Raw genomic sequence first — 16,489 nt, forward strand, 5'->3', positions numbered from 1 at the left:
TGGAATGAGCTGCTGTCTGATGTGGTGAATGTGGGCTCGATCGTGTGTTTTTAAGAATAAATTGGATAGGTACATAGATGGTAGAGGTTGAAGGGTTTATGGAATGGGAGAAGGTCAGTGGGACTAAAGAGGTGATGGTTGCCACAGACTAAAGGGGACGAATGGCCTGTTTTCTGTGTGGTGGCATTCTATGGTTCTAAATAGTGAGTGTAGAGTTCAGGTAAGGAGAAGTTCTCGATAAAGAATAAGAACAGAGTAGAACAATGCTTAATAAGTGGGAGCACTGCAGACACGCAATGCAGTAGTAATTTAAATTTTCGCTTTAATGTTATAACAGAGTAGAAAGCCCTTCTAACCCATGAAACATGCTGCACAATTACACCCAATTAACCTACCTGCCAACCCTGTACATTTTGGAGGGTGGGAGGAAATGGGAGCATTCAGAGAAAACTCACACTCCTTGCAGGCAGCGCTCGATTTGAACCCGGACTGCTGGTGCTCTTAATAGAGTGGGGCTAACTGCTACGCCAATTGTTTGCAACCTTTTTCTTCCCACTCACATACCACCTTAAGCAATCCCTATGCTGTAGGTGCTCTCTGATTAGAAAGGGATTTGGTTTGTGAGTGGGGAAAAAAAAGGATGTGAACCACTGCTCTAGACCCAATTGTTACTGAAATATTTTGCTTGAGAAAAATTGTCATTGGCCCATTTCCTTTGGAGTTATGATACCGTGCACATAACGAGTCAAGTAAATACGATTAAACAGTGGTTTTCAACTTCTTTTATTTCCAATCACAGATCACCTTAAGTAATCCCTCACTCTTTCACAGAGCTCCTATGGCATAGGGATTACTTAGTGTTATGTGAGTGGAAAGAAATATTTTGAAAACCAATGCATTCCGCTAACCGTGACGCCCTTAATAGGTTCAAATAGAGTCAAAGTAGGGAGGATGGTTAAAAAAATCAAAATTGGAAGTTCTTTATCTGAATGCACGAAACATCCCAAAATGTATATGAATCAATAGCACAAACCAGCGATTAAAAAGGCTGTAATATACACCAATGGCTAGAATATGACTGACTGAGGAATTAATAATCCAGGGGATTAAACATTTCAGGAGGATAGTGAATAAGGTAAAGCATGTGGGCTGCCTGTTCGTGAAGAGTTAGTGGGGAGACAAGGGGAAGTCTGGAAATAGAGAAGTTTGGGTGGACTGAAGAAATCAGTGGGAGGAGGAGTTTGCAGTCCTTATAAATTGCAATGCATTTGGGCATAATTGTGATCAAGAATTGATGCATTACACATAGGTAACTTTAATCTTCATATTGATTGTCCAAATCAAGTTGGTTAAGAAGCCTTGGGAAGGAGTTCAAGGAATACATTGAATGTAGTTATCCAGACAATTTTTGACCCTGTCCTGAGTAATTAATGATATTCGTGATTAGTCCTCTGGCCAAAAGGGATCACGATATGATACAGACTGAAAAAATGGAATTAGACCAAAAGACACAGATTTGTTTTTGTGTTCACCAGTAGGCCGCACGGTTGGCGTGGCGGTTAGTGCAACTCCTTTACAGCGCCAGCGATCAGGACCGGACCGTGCTGTCTGTAAGGTGTTTATGCGTTCTCCCCGTGTCTGCGTGGGTTTTCCCCGGGGTCTACAGTTTCCTCCCACCATTCAAAATGTGCCAGGGGTGTAGGTTAATGGGGTGTAAATTGGGCGCCATGGACACATGGGCCTGTTACTGTGCTGTATGTCTAAACTTAAACATTTTAAGTTATTGCACCAGTTTGAGTTCGCGAAGGCCAACTTAAAAAAAATGTGTATAAACAGATTTGATAATCGACTGAGAAAAAAAAAATAAAGATGGCAAGAATTTTTACAAGAAAGTAAAACTGAAGAAACCATCAAAAGTAAATACTGGTCCTTTGCTAATTGATATGGGAATTAGTAACTTTGGGAGAAGGAAATGTCAGCAATCTTAAACAAATATATCACACCTGGTCTCATAGTGAAAACACTAAAAGGATGCTGGAAGTAGAAGAAATAGGGGGCAAAAGGGAGAGAGAAACTAAATAGAATATTGACCATTACAGCACAGGCCTTTAAGCCCACAATGTGCTGACCAATATAAACCTACTCCACAACAATCTAATCTTTACCTACCTCACATGCACATTCCTTTACCGACCTTCCATCCACGTGCCTATCTAAGTCCCTATTTTTCCAGCCGCTGCCACTACCCTTGGCAATGCACTCCAGGTACCCGCCACTCTCTGTGTGGAAAAAAAAAACATACCTTGGACGATCCTCTTAACTTTCCTCTGCTCACCTTAAACAGATGTCTTCTGGCATTTGTCTTTCCAAGAGAAACAGATTGTTGCAATAAGATAAATCAGGGGGTCATGGCAGGTGAGGCAAGAAAAATGGGTTAAGACCAGCTATCAGCTCAGCCATGACCTAATCGAATGACCAGGCTCCAGCAGTACAGGTAAAGGTTCCATTATTGTTACATAGTATATTTAAGATGTAACATGCATGACATTCTTTAACTTTTGTCTACCATAAGGCAGCTAGAGAGTTGCCACTTTGTCCAGCACCCCTCACAGAAACCTACAGCATCTGGCAGTCTCCCCTCCAAGAACTGACCAGCCCTGTTCCTGCTTCGCTTCTGAAATCATGCAATCCCAGGCATATTCAGGCTATTAGGTGCAGTAACAGAGTGGACTCCTATCCTTATTGATCAGCGACAAGTGGAGTTAGGGTACAATACTAATCAGCTATTTTCATGGAAGGAAGAAACATACAAATTATTCATCAGTTACGGAAGGCCCGGGATGTAATATTCCATTGATGGCTAGTTTAGCACAAACCTGGACGTTGTCTCTGCTATAAAGTGCTCTTACCATCCTTTGAATGTCACAGTGTCTGAAACTTAAAAGGATTATATGAATGAGCTAGACTTTGCCTCAAGCATTCCCCAAGGCACAATATACATCACAATCCAACAGCCGACCAGAACAGGCATGCCTGTAAATAAGGTTAACATTCTTCATTCATTTCTGGAAAAGGTACGTTCATTCATGATTTATGTAATTTGGAACCATACTTGAATTCACAGAAAAGGTTTTCTGAAATGCAGATTTATTAAACTGCTGTGATAAAAATGAATATTGCCAAACTGACTAGAGCTATGTTTACTCGAGACCTCAGTGTTCCTGGGAGACCCTTCTTCTATCAGTCTGAGATGGGACGGGAAAGGAGCAAGTTTCTCATTTCCAATTCTTATATGTGTAGCAATATTATCACTAACTCCATCAAATTCATCAGTTCCATCTACATTTCCTGCTCCCTTGGATGGGCAGACAACACACTGAAGAGTCTACACTGCCCTGGCCCCACTCTCTTCCCCTCCTCCCATTGGGGAGAAGACTCAGGAATGTGAAATTATGCACCAACAAGTTCCAAGATAGTTTTGTCCTCGCAGCCACCAGGCTCCTGAACAAACCTCAATAATTTTCCCATGCTGTCCCTGCTACATACTGTTTACCACATGGATAATGTGCTCTTGCTGCCCTCTGTGCATGAGAGAACACAGAACACTGCAACACAATACAGGCCCATCGACCCTCGAGGTTGTGCTGACCTATATATTCCTACCAAAAACAAATCTTGCGACCTTGTAACCTTTCTTTCTTCCGTGTGCATGTCTAAGATTCTCTTAAAAGCCTCTCATATTTCAGTTTCCATAACCACCCCTGACAAGGCATCCCAGGAACCCACAACTCTCTGTGTAAAAAAAAACAACACCCATAAACTTTCTTCTCTTCACTTTGTACAGATGTCCCCTGGTATTTGCTACTCCTGTCCTGGGAAAAAGGCGCTGGCTGTCCACCTTTTCTATACCTCTCAGAATCTTGTGGACCTCTATCGTCTTCTCTAATCTTTCTTTGCTCTGAAGAGAAAAGCCCCAGCTCTGCTAACCTTACCTCATAAGACTTGTTTCCCAATCCAGGATACATCCTGGTAAATCTCCTCTGCACCCTCCCCATAGCTTCCACATCTTTCCTAAAATGAGCTGACCATAACTGAACACAAAATTCTAAATGTGCTCTCACCAGACATTTGTAGATTTGCAACATGACTCTCAACTCTTGAACTTAATCGTCCGACTAATGAAGCCCACCAACCCATAGGCCTCCTAAACTATCCTATCAACCTGTGCGGCAACCTTTAGAGATGTATGGATTTGGACCCCAAGGTCCCTCTGTCCCTCCACACTGACCATTAACCCTGTACTCAGCCTTCTGTTTGACCTTCCAAAATGCATCACATCACACTTATCTGGATTGAACTCCATCTGCCACTTTTCCACCCAACTCTGCATCCTGTCTATATCCTTTTGTAACCTATGACAACCCTCAACACTTTCCACAACTCCTCCAACCTTCGTAAAATCTGCAAACTTACTGACCCATCCTTCTACTGCTTCATTCATATTGTTTATAAAAATCACAAAGAGCAGGGATCCCAGAAAAGATTCCTGCAGAACTCCACAGGTCACTGACCTCCAGGCAGAATACTTTCTGTGCACTGCTACTGTCTGCTTTCTACAGGCAAGCCAATTCTGAATCCACACAGCCAAGATTCCATCAATCCCATACTTCATGTCTTTCTGAACGAGTCTCGGGGTGGGGAGGAAAAATGATGTCAAAAGCCTAACTAAAATCCATATACATCGTATTTAACACCCTGCCCTGATCAATGTCTTTTGTTGCCTCCTCAAAAAAGCTCAATTAAACTCGTGAGGCATGACCTTCCCCCTCACAAAGCCATGCTGACTATCCCTGAGTAAACTGCACTTCTCCAAAATGCTCAGAAATCCTGAGCTTAAGAATCCTCTCCAATAGCTTGAACACCACTGGTCAAAAATTCCCAGGATTCCCCCATTACCTTTTTTAAGCACTATTCCCTCTAAGCTGTGCACACACATTTTGCAACGAGCGCACAAAGGAAATTAATGTACGCACAAAAGATTAGTTACCTAAAATAATGTAGTAATAACTATACTTTGTAAAATGCAATCATACTTGTATTAGATTCAAACCTGCCAATACAGTTTTATTAGCCATAAGAGATAGGCTGGGCCAAAATGATCTTGAAACAATTTCAAGTTTACATTTGCACAAGCATTCAGTGTACACATACTTTGGTCACAGGAATAAAATTTGCACAACATTTAATATTTGCGCACACTACTAAAAATGAGAAGGAACATTACAAGGGGACTACCCCTCAATGGATTCCTTATGAACAAGAGTGGATGTACCAGGTATACCTGACAATAAGCTTCAACTTGAAGTTGTTACATATTCAAATTTTTTAAAAAGTAATGATTCAAGTGAATTATAAACAGAAGAACGCAGTTGAAAGCTCAGCTCTGAACAGGAATTATGGTCTGAAGATAGCGATCGATGATGTTTAAATGACAAGGCAATTTTAATGCTGCAGATGTTACGACTACAATCCTCTTCCATTTGAGATTAATTCTGATAGGTCAGATTAATAAACAGACATTAAAGACTGCAAAGAGAGAGCAGTGAACAGCTTCGACTGTGCCAGAGAAGCAAAATGTTTCTTAAAATGAAAACAACACAATGCTTTGTGCTTTTCTATCTGGTAGCTTCCGCTGAGATCACTTACTGGATGGAGTTGTCCATTCTGGATACAGTCAGGAACGCAGCCAGGTTGGCAGTGTATGAAGAACACACAATGAGAGTGAAAAGCCACCAGCTGCCCATCACAATCCGCAAAGCAAACGAGTTCATGGGTGAATCTCCACCTGTAACCAAAACATTAACGTACACCTGAGATCACAAGAACACGTCAAACAGAAGGGCTGCATCATTCTCTAAGATCATGGCTGATCTCTTATTCATTGATTCCCTTAGCACCCAAATCCCACCCTCAAGTACAGACTCTGTTGGAACATCCCAGCCTGAGGTAGAAAATAGGAATGATTTAAAATATCAGAAGAAAAAAAATCTCATCTTGACTCTTATTTTGCTATATTATGTTTTGTAGCAGGATTGGTGTTGTGGTTAGTTTGACACTGTTACAGTGCCAGCAACTGGGACAGGGGTTTGAATCCAATGCTGTCTGTAAGGAGTTTGTACGTTCTTCCCGTGTCCGCGTGGGTTTCCTCCCACCCTTCCAAAACGTACTGGGGGTGTAAGTCAATTGAGTGTAACTGGGTGGCACAGGCCGAAAGGGCCGATTACCGGGCTGTAAAAATCTCAAAAAATCTTGTCTTCTAATCTTGTCCATTCTTAAACTGTCTTTATCACATGACATCCTCTGTGTTTTCCCCACAACTCAGTCTGACCTGGCTCTGTCCAAACGTGGAGGGGACATCTCTCTCTTCTCATCGCGGTCACTAATTTAACCGAAGGCCTGTTTACCAGTCTCTGTGGCAGTCCCACAGTGACAGTATGCATCCCTGAAAAAATGCTGTTTATTCCCACCCTTCGTTCATTTCTTCAACATATCCTCTAGTTACGCAATGCATTTTCCCCAAACCCATGAGCCCTCACTTTATGTTACCAACTTTCATGAAGTATTTTTCTCAAATGTCTTTTGAATATCCAGGTTTGTACTACAACCTCATTTGGCAAATGATTTCATTCATAAAACTAAATGGACTCTGAATAATCCCTCAATGATTGATTAATCCCCCGTTATCACATCCTTTATCATGAATCCCAGCATTTTGCTGCTAGCCAATATGAGGGAAAAAGTCCCCCTCAAATAGAAATAAGACCATGAGACTTTGGACCAGAATAAGGCCATTCTGCCCATCAAGTCTGATTGGCCATTCAAATTATGGCTGGCTGACTTTTTCTTGCAACATTTTTATTTAAAATTTAGGCATACAGCACAGTAACAGGCCATTTCAGCCAAAATTTACACCCAATTAACCTACACCCCTGGCACATTTCGAATGGTGGGAGGAAACTGAAGACCCCAGGAGAAGCCCACACAGACACAGGGAGAACGTACAAACTCCCTACAGCCAGCATTGGATTCAAACCCCTGTCTCAGTTGCTGGCGCTGTAACAGTGTCGAACTACGCCAATCCTGCTGCAAAACATAATATGGCGAACCCCAGTCAGACGTTGCACCTTATTTTATAAGGTGGCTGATATTAATGTTTGCGATGCTGTTGTAAAACAACAAATTTCGTGACTTGTTCACGCCAATAAATTCTGATTCTGAATTTTTCCTGTCTATAGTGTACACTAGCATTGTGTATTAATACCGTGTTCCTTGAGCACAATCCAGGATGCTATTCCAGTAACGTGCCCAAGCAGTGTGAAGACTAGAAGGGTCTGTTACTGTGCTGTACCTACACAAAATAAATACAAGCAGTGTGCTCCAGTGGTGTACCAGCAATGTGCGCTAAAATAGTGCACCATCAGCATGTACCAGCTTACTGTGCTAGCGTCGTGTACGAGCAGGGTTGACCAGTATAGTGTATGAGCAGTATGTACCAGGATACTGGACCAGTACAATATATCCACAGTAAATACAAGTATTACACTCTTGTAATGAGCATCGTACCATGTGCCAGTGGGGTACTGCTGTGTATTGTTCTATTGCACATTATTTTAAACACAATTCCATTTTATGGAACTTGGAGACAATTTTCGATGAATGACTCAAAATGTACAATTCTGTACTTCTGAAAACTTTAGCGAAATTCACAAAACACAAATTAGATACACTGGTGACATAGTCACTCATTTATATCCACCAGTTATGATCATTGCAAAGTAGACTGATCTTATCAAAATCTGGCTGATTTGCCTTTGAAAAAGGGATTTATACTATTTTAATAAGACGCATTCATGTAAATTAGTGTTAGCTGCTATCTGTCACTGCCTTAGGATTGTGAATTTAAACAGCATTCAATTCTCCACTCGTTCTGATCAGTGAAACCCATAATGGCAAATAATTAAATAACCTATAATTCATCTCATCACAGATTATCTCCTGTTGACAATTAAATATGGGCTGAAAAGAAAATAAACACAAAAATTAATTTATAGCAAAAGGAGTTGTTGGAAAGGGTCCTCATTCAGAAAAGCATCAAGTTTTCCATCACTGTGTCTAAAGGGAGACCTGATTTAAAAAAAAATCAGGACTCAACACTTTGTGGCACAGGTCATAATTTCTCGACTTCAGTGTGAAAGTATAGATCTTGGCAAATTGGAAGTAATCCTGAACCTTTAATATGTGATCTCCTCAAGACTGGAGTATACTGCCGTAAATTATATTTTAAAAATGAGAACAAAACCAACCAATCATTTGATTTCAGAATGCAAGGAGGATGCTCAACCAGCCATGCTTCAACTTGTGACTGGAGAGAAAATCCCCCGCACACCCATTACCCTGTGATCTCTAATCATCTGGTGCCTTTGAATATTACAGAGTCAGCTTCCGACATCCTCATAGAGGGCATGTTTCACATCTCAGCAACTTTCTGAGTGGAAAACTATTTCCTGACCTCCTTTCTAGCTCTTAGGTCAATGATTTAAAATATTCAACCTTTGATTATTGATTCCCTTGCCAGAAGAAGCAGCTTTCCTCTATTTGAGATCAAAATATTCAGCATGAAAGGCTTTTAAAGATCCAGCTTAACTAGCCTGGTGTACAAACAGGCACCACAGCAAAAGCCAAAGTCAAGTGGACTCTCGATAATGAGCATCCTGTTGCCTCATTTCCACAGTTAGGACCTGACTTATGATGTTCAGGTTTATGGTATTTCAAGGTTACCATGATCTGAATCTGCTTTGAATAAAGGTAACTCAACGTAGCTGTTTTTCCTTCACTGAAGGAAATGCTCTGTCCAATCAACGCATGTAGATCGGCACATAGATCGCTTCCCTCCACCCCCTAAACGTCATCACTTCGGTCCTCCTCTTGTAGTGACCTCAAGGAAACATGCTTTGTTAGACCTAATACCTTTTAAAAAAGGCAATTTGGAATGCATGCAGATTTCCATCGTTGGGGAGGGGGAGAGAGAATGGAGAGAGAGTGACAGCAATCTGCGCATGTGTTCCAAATCACAAAGTAGGTTGCAAAGTGATGCTACTGCCTCTAGTTACCAGGGACCATCTCAGATTCCCGGTAGGAGAGGAGATGTTGGCCTCCCGCCGCCGTTGGGGGCTCCCTGCAGGAGCAGCTCAGAAAACTACCTGCACGGGTACACCCTGACATGATCAATTCATCTTATGATGGGTGTTGCGGAATTGAACCCCATCGTAAGTCGGGGTCTACCTGTACACTTTAAAGGCCAATGTTAAAGGGTGCAAGGTCGATTTGCTGAGGGGGAGAACTGTGACGCTCTATTCCTTTGTAGGGATACTTGTCTCCTCTCTCTCCCTGTCTGGAAGAACTCAGAATGCAAAGCCAAGGTCCAAATTCTTAGAGCACAGCATTCAAATAAAAGTATTTCTCGCTGTTCTAAAATTCATAAATAAAAGATCCACTTCGTGGATGAAAGTAACAGCCAGCTCCTTGTGTTCTCCATAAATTTATCAAGAATTGAGAGAAATAGTTGGCAGAATGTTTGTTGTCTAGGGAGACCACTGCATTGCTTATTCACCAGCCCAGTCAATTGTACTCTGCCAGTGTTTTCTCCACATAACAGTGGTACTTGCCTCAGTAGCACGGGTGGCGTAGCGGTTAGCACAATGACTTTACAGTGCCAGCGATCAGGACCAGGTTTAGAATCCGGTGCTGTCTGTAAGGAGTTTGTATGTTCTCCCCATGTCTGTGTGGGTTTCCTCGCACCCTTCCAAACATATGGGGGGGGTGGTGTAAATTGGGCGGCATTGGCTCATGAACTGAAATGGCCTGTTACCATGCAGTTTGTCTAAAAAAAATTAAAAATTTACTCCTGATGTCACCGGGAATTAGAGAATTTTCAATGGAGTGCCTTCAGGAGCCCATCTCAATCCAGGAAATTATTCAATCTTCAAAGTACCATTTTGCATTGTTTAGTATTCCTGTGGTCCAGGGCTTTTACTTAATTGCAAGGTCTATCTAATAGCTTCAATAATGTTTTCTAGGTGTTGGCCTTGGGCTTTTTGTACTTTAGGTGTTTAATTAATAAAGCTACGTTGTTCAATCAGACAGTACTTTTATAAAAATTTTTCTTTCCCTATTCCCATGCATGAGAACATAATAAACAGGTGCTCAATTAAGGTATTCAGTCCCTCAAATCATTTCCACCATTTAATAAAAAAATTCTCCTCCCTCACCACCATTCAGGCCCCCAAACAGTCCTTTCAAGTAAAGGATTTACTTGTGCATCCGTAAGAGTTATCTACTGCATCCGTTGTGGCTTTCTCTACATAGGAGAGACTGAACGCAGACTGGGAGATCGCTTCACTGAGCACCTTGGCACTGTCTGTGCCAGTGACTGGGATATCCCAGTGGCCAACCACTTCAATTCCATGCCCAACTCCCACATTGACTTGTCTGTTCATGGCCTCTTGTACTATCCCATCCAAGACCACCCATACATTAAAGGTGCAATACAATTTTCCATCTGGGCACTCTCCACCTGGATGGTATTTGTCACATTTGTGGCCCGAAATGTGAAGTTAATAACACTAATAACGCAAGTTTTACCAGTTAAACATCTCCGTGTCTTTATTCTCCAGCTTTCATTGTTCCTCCATTTAGCGCTCTTCTCCCTCTCTCATACCATGTGACTTCCGGTCAGGTGAATACATCTCATGCATATTCATTATCATGACATCCCTCCTTTTACCAGAAATAAACTTTACACCTTAATGTTGAAATGTAAACACCGTCACCTTAACAATATCCCTCGGAACCGACAAACAGTGTCTAACAAACAAACAAACAAGTTCAAACTACTTCTACACACAATGTAACATGAACATGTCGTAACTAACTGTAATACAATAACTCAACTAACTAAAATGTAATGTACTACATACAGCACTCATACACGCACTTTGATATATGATCAAATCACTGTCCCAATGTTCTTTTATCATTCCAACCGTCACAAACTTTCCCTTTTGTGATAATGCGGGCACAATTAGAAATACGGCACAAAGTCTTCGTATCGTTTAGGTGCTTTCCTGTCTCTTTTCGGCCTTCCTGCGATACTATCGTTGCTACTCGGTTGTTCACTCTCAGCGTCGGAAACACTGCTCGCCACGGCCTCGGGTGCTTCTGGCCCTCTAGTCACTTCATCAGGAATGCTGGTAACCGCCTCGGGAACATCATCTGGTCTCTCAGGTTGAGCATCTCGCATTGGACTTTCAACCTCCTCGCTCGATGTCTCTCTGGACTGGTACCTTTTTACACCTGACACATTTCTTTTGTACAGGACTCCAGCCGGCGTCTTGACTGTTACCATACTGCCACTTCTGGATACGACAGTGTAGGGTTGATGGTAATAAGGTGTGTCTAGCTTACCACCATTCTCATGCCTCACCAGAACATTATCTCCAGGCATGATGTCTGAGTACCTGGCTCCACGTCTCGAGTCTGTGTACAGCTTTGCTGCTCCTTTCTTTTCAGCATCGTGGTCCCTCATCTCCTGGTCGTCCCAGATTTCCTTTATTTCGGGCATTTTTGTGCGGATTTTTCTCCCAAAAAATGCTTCTGCAGGACTTTATCCTGTGGTTGCATGAGGCGTTGTCCGATAGACAGCCACATAAGATAGCAATGCTTCTCGCCAATTTTGTCCTTCTACGTGAGCAATCCGTAATCGTTTTTCAATGGACTGATTTTGTCTCTCTACTTCCCCGTTGGCTTGCGGCCATTTCGGAGTTACTTTATGATGGTGGATACCTGTGGTCCTCATGTATTCAGCAAATGTCTCTGAAATGAATTGTGGACCATTGTCAGAGTATAGCGTAACAGGTAATCCATATCTCGCGAAGATCTCGCCAATGCTTGTATTGTTTTTTCAGTGGTCGTGGACCTCATCACAGCATACTCATAGTATCTGCTGTAGTAATCTATCACTACCATGATTGATTCACCAGTCGGTAAAGGTCCAAGAAAATCAACGGCTACGTCGATCCACGGTCCTGTCGGGAGTTGCGTACTCCGGATCGGCTCTGGAGGATTACTCCTACTTGTGATTTGACATCCATGGCAAGTTTTGACGAATTTCTCTGCGTCTTTATCACAACCTGGCCACCATACTTTACTCCTGAGGTTTTGCTTGGTACCAACAATACCTAGTTGTCCTTCATGCGCTAAGGATACGATCTTCGGTCTCAACCTCTGTGGTATCACCAATCTACAACCTCTCAATACACACTGTCCGATGCAACAAAGTTCGTCTCTAATGGGAATGTAAGCCTTGTGAGTACACTTGTCCCATTGTCCACTCTGGATACATTCTCTCACTTCCATGAGTTCTGGGTCATGTTCAGACTCTCTCTCGACTTCCTTCGTGGTCACAGCTTTCGGTGTCGACTGAATAGCTACGAAGTGTACAAAGCTCTCTGCTTCTGTCCCCAATTCTGACTTGGATTGTGGGCATCCATCCTTCACCAATCTGGACAGCGGATCAGCAATGTTTGCTTTCCCGCAATGTGAACTACTTTATATTTGTAGGGTTGGAGTCGGAGTACCCATCGCTCTATTCTGGCACACGGTTTGGATCTAGCGGCATAGATCACCTCTAATGGCTTATGATCTGTGATGAGTTCAAATTCAATGCCATACAAATATGCATGGAACCTCTCACAGGCCCATACAAGTCCGAGTGCTTCTTTCTCTGTCTGAGAATATCTTCTTTCCACATCTGACAACGATCTGCTGGCGTAGGCAATGATTCTTGGTCTTACATCATGTATCTGGACCAACACGGCTCCTAAACCAACGGGACTAGCATCCGCTATGACTTTGGTTGGTGCAGCCGGATCATAATATCCAAGAGTATCAGCATCAGTCAGACTTTGCTTCAGCGCTGTGAACGCTTTCTTCTGCTCCGATCCAAAATGAAATGGTACACCTTTCCTGGTTAGTTTCCTTACTGGTTCTGCCACTGTAGCAAAATTAGGGATGAACTTTGCGCAATAATTGACCAATCCCAGGAAACTCCTCACCTCCGTTGCGTTCTGGGGTGCACGTGCATCTGCAATAGCCTTCACCTTGGCCTCTGCTGGGTTTAGTCCTTCCCGTGTAAGTCTGTGTCCCATGAAGTCCATTTCTGACACACCGAACTGGCACTTGTTTCCATTCACGGTAAGGCCTGCCTCCTGTAGTCTAGATAGTACACGCCTCAACCGTCTGTCATGCTCTTCCTTTGTAGGTACATGGACTATGATGTCATCAGAAATGTTGGCAACTCCAGGAATGCCTTGAATCACTCGATGGATTTCATACTGGTAGATCTCAGAAGCTGCATTAATGCCGAACGATAGTCTCTTGTATCGGTACAATCCAAAGTGAGTCACAAATGTTGTTACGTCTCGGGATTCTGGGTCCAGCTCTAATTGATGATAGCCCCATTTTAAATCAATTTTTGAGAATATCTTACTGGTAGTTAACTCTTGAAGTATTTCCTCCACTGTTGGTATAGGATGTCGTTCTCGAATTATAGCTTCATTGGCCATCCTCATATCAACACACAGTCTTATGTCACCATTTGGTTTGGGCACAATCACTACTGGGCTGACCCATTGTGTTGAATGTTCCACCGGTTCAATAATGTCTTGCTCGATCAACTCTTTAATTTTGGCTTCGACTTTCCCACGAAGTCCAAACGGAGTTCTGCGCACTGGTTGCGCCTTGGGTTTGACCGTTTCGTCCACCGCTAGCTTTAGTTGTCGATCTTTCAGCTTTCCTACTCCTTGGAAGACTGCGGGGAATTCTTGCTTCATATCCTCGTACGACTGAACTGAATTGACACAAGCTCCAATATGAAGTATTGCCAGGTCTTGCGCTGTGCGTCTACTCAGCAATGGTTCTCCCCTCTCATCGATGACAACAAACTCTGCTTCGGTGTACTTATCACCAGCTTCAACAGTTGCAGTAAAACATCCAATGGTCTGCAATGGCTTGGTTGCTGTGTATGGATACAGTTTCTTGGAGCTCTTCTTTGAGGTACAGATGATCTTTTTCCTTTTCAATTTCTCCCACAAATGTCGATCAATTACATTACTGTCACTGCCTGAGTCTACAATGACCTGAACTGTCACACCACCAATGATCACTGGGACCTTCTCATGATGTACATCATTCAATGTAAATTGATAATATCTCTGTCCATCCTGGTTATTATCATCATCGTCACTTTCTGGGTCACCGTCTATATGACGAATAGTGTCTTTCTTTCCTGGATACTTTCCTTTCCCCCAAGCTTTGCCTTTGGAAGCTGTGCTCTTCCCCTTCTGGTCTGCATTGGACTTGCTTTTGCACTTCTTTGCAAAGTGGTCCTTACCTCCGCACTTTCTGCAAACTTTGCCTTTTGCTGGGCAGCATGGGTCTTTTCCAAAATGACCTCTGTTTCCACATCGATAACACTCCACGTCATGAGTCGACGTATATCTTGGCTGGTTCTGGCGATGCGAGAGCCTCTTAACTTGCTGGCTTGAGTTGTCCTTCAGGGTCATGGTATGAAATTGCCCCTCCACAGCCTCTAATGCAGCAGCTATTGTTAAAGCATCGGTGAGCTTCAACTCACTCCCATTTTCCAGTAGACGTCTCCTGAGCTTGTCTGATCTGCAGTCCTGCACGACTTGATCCAATAATTGGTTGTCCAAATCAGCTGCCATGTAATTGCATCCAACAGCCAGCTGGCGCAATCTCATCACGTACTGAGCAATTGTTTGTCCATCTTCTTGTTTCGTTCTCCGAAACAAATGGCATTGAAATGTAGCATTCGGTGTCACTACATAGTGTGCATTCAATGCATCGACCGCTTTCCGGTATTCATCCTTCCTTCCTGTATTCAAAAGTGTCTTAAAAGTTTCCCGAACTGCGGGTCCTGCGGTGAAAAGAAGTAACGCCCTCCTCTGCGCTTTTTGTTCCACCGTACCGCTATCGAGAAATAGGCCACCACTGTCGGCGTAGGCTTCAAATTCTTCCAGCCATGCCTTCCACTTCACACTTACAGTGCTTGCATCACCCGTCGGGTCAAAATGAGGAACACCTCGAAGTGTTAGAAAGTCAGCTTCTGTGCCTGCCATGAGGAAACTTTTTCCAGCCCAAAGCCACCGAATCAAAGATCAAAATTCTTATCACATTAAAGTTCCAAAATGTTGTTGTTTTAATCCTCGTCGCCAATGTCACATTTGTGGCCCGAAATGTGAAGTTAATAACACTAATAACGCAAGTTTTACCAGTTAAACATCTCCGTGTCTTTATTCTCCAGCTTTCATTGTTCCTCCATTTCGCGCTCTTCTTCCTCTCTCATACCATGTGACTTCCGGTCAGGTGAATACATCTCATGCATATTCATTATCATGACAGTATTAACATAGACTTCTCCAGTTTCTGCTGGCCTACACTCCGTTCTCTCTCTCTCTCTCTCTCTTCCCTTTCTCTTTGTCTTCTTTCCTCCAGCTCTCCACGCCATTCACAATGCTGTCCCTCCACCCCCCATTCTTGCTGATGTGCCCTCCCTTATCCTGCTCCACCATTTTGTTCGGGCACTTGCCTTGATGAAGGGCTCAAGCCTGAAACACTAATTACGTATCTTTATCTTTGCTACTGTTTGACCTGCTGAGTTTCTCCAGCATTGTGTTTTTAATCAGAGGAGTGCTCTTCAACGTGTTCCTGCCTGATGCCAGAATCCCAAAAGTTACCTCCCCAAGAGCTGTACATTAAAATTCAGTATCCACTGCCCCGAAGGGTGAATAAAGATGCACAACTATCTTCCCACTCACTCTCCTTCCCTTTAGGTCCCTCTCTCTTATACATGCACTGTAGTTCTTACTTCACAATCAGACCCACAAGCTGGTTCCCAAAGTGCATGCAAATGGGTCATTCTCTCCATTTGTTTCTCAGTAACGAGACGTTTGTGAGTTACCTTGCCGAACAAATGCTCCATAGACAAGCCAGATAGCAGCATGAAGAGTGCTGGAGGTGGAGGGTGGATTCTGAGGGTGGGTTGGAGTCTGAGTTCGGACAAACTGCACCCGATTGAGCACAAAGATCAGGAACCCCACCAATGGGATAGCAGCAGCAACACAGGCCCACACTGCAAGGTCAAACGGAGCAAAAACTGAGAGGATGTCAATCTTTTCTTCTGGTTTCTTCAGGAGGATTCCAATCGAATAATCCATGTAGCGCTTGCTGAAGTCTACGACTTTCTCTCTCTCAGGAGTGATGGTTATTGCTGCCACTGTGATGTCAGCTTTCTGTGAACAGAGGGACAAGTAACAATTAGTAATCTGACATGAGGAATTGAGCAAGACCA

General features: G+C 43.0%; 1 protein-coding gene across 1 annotated transcript in view; it reads right to left on the bottom strand.

Moving 5' to 3' along the window:
* LOC138737314 (glutamate receptor ionotropic, delta-1-like) overlaps positions 1 to 16,489 on the bottom strand; it is a 722,304-nt gene that overhangs the window by 45,152 nt on the left and 660,663 nt on the right. The window contains exons 11-12 of the mRNA XM_069888067.1: positions 16,100 to 16,430; positions 5,707 to 5,845 (exon numbers count right to left, since the gene is read on the bottom strand). Of these exons, the coding sequence (XP_069744168.1) occupies positions 5,707 to 5,845; positions 16,100 to 16,430 (470 nt within the window). The remainder of the gene's footprint in view (positions 1 to 5,706; positions 5,846 to 16,099; positions 16,431 to 16,489) is intronic.

Source organism: Narcine bancroftii, chromosome 6 (assembly GCF_036971445.1).
Source record: "Narcine bancroftii isolate sNarBan1 chromosome 6, sNarBan1.hap1, whole genome shotgun sequence".
Classification (NCBI taxonomy): domain Eukaryota; kingdom Metazoa; phylum Chordata; class Chondrichthyes; order Torpediniformes; family Narcinidae; genus Narcine; species Narcine bancroftii.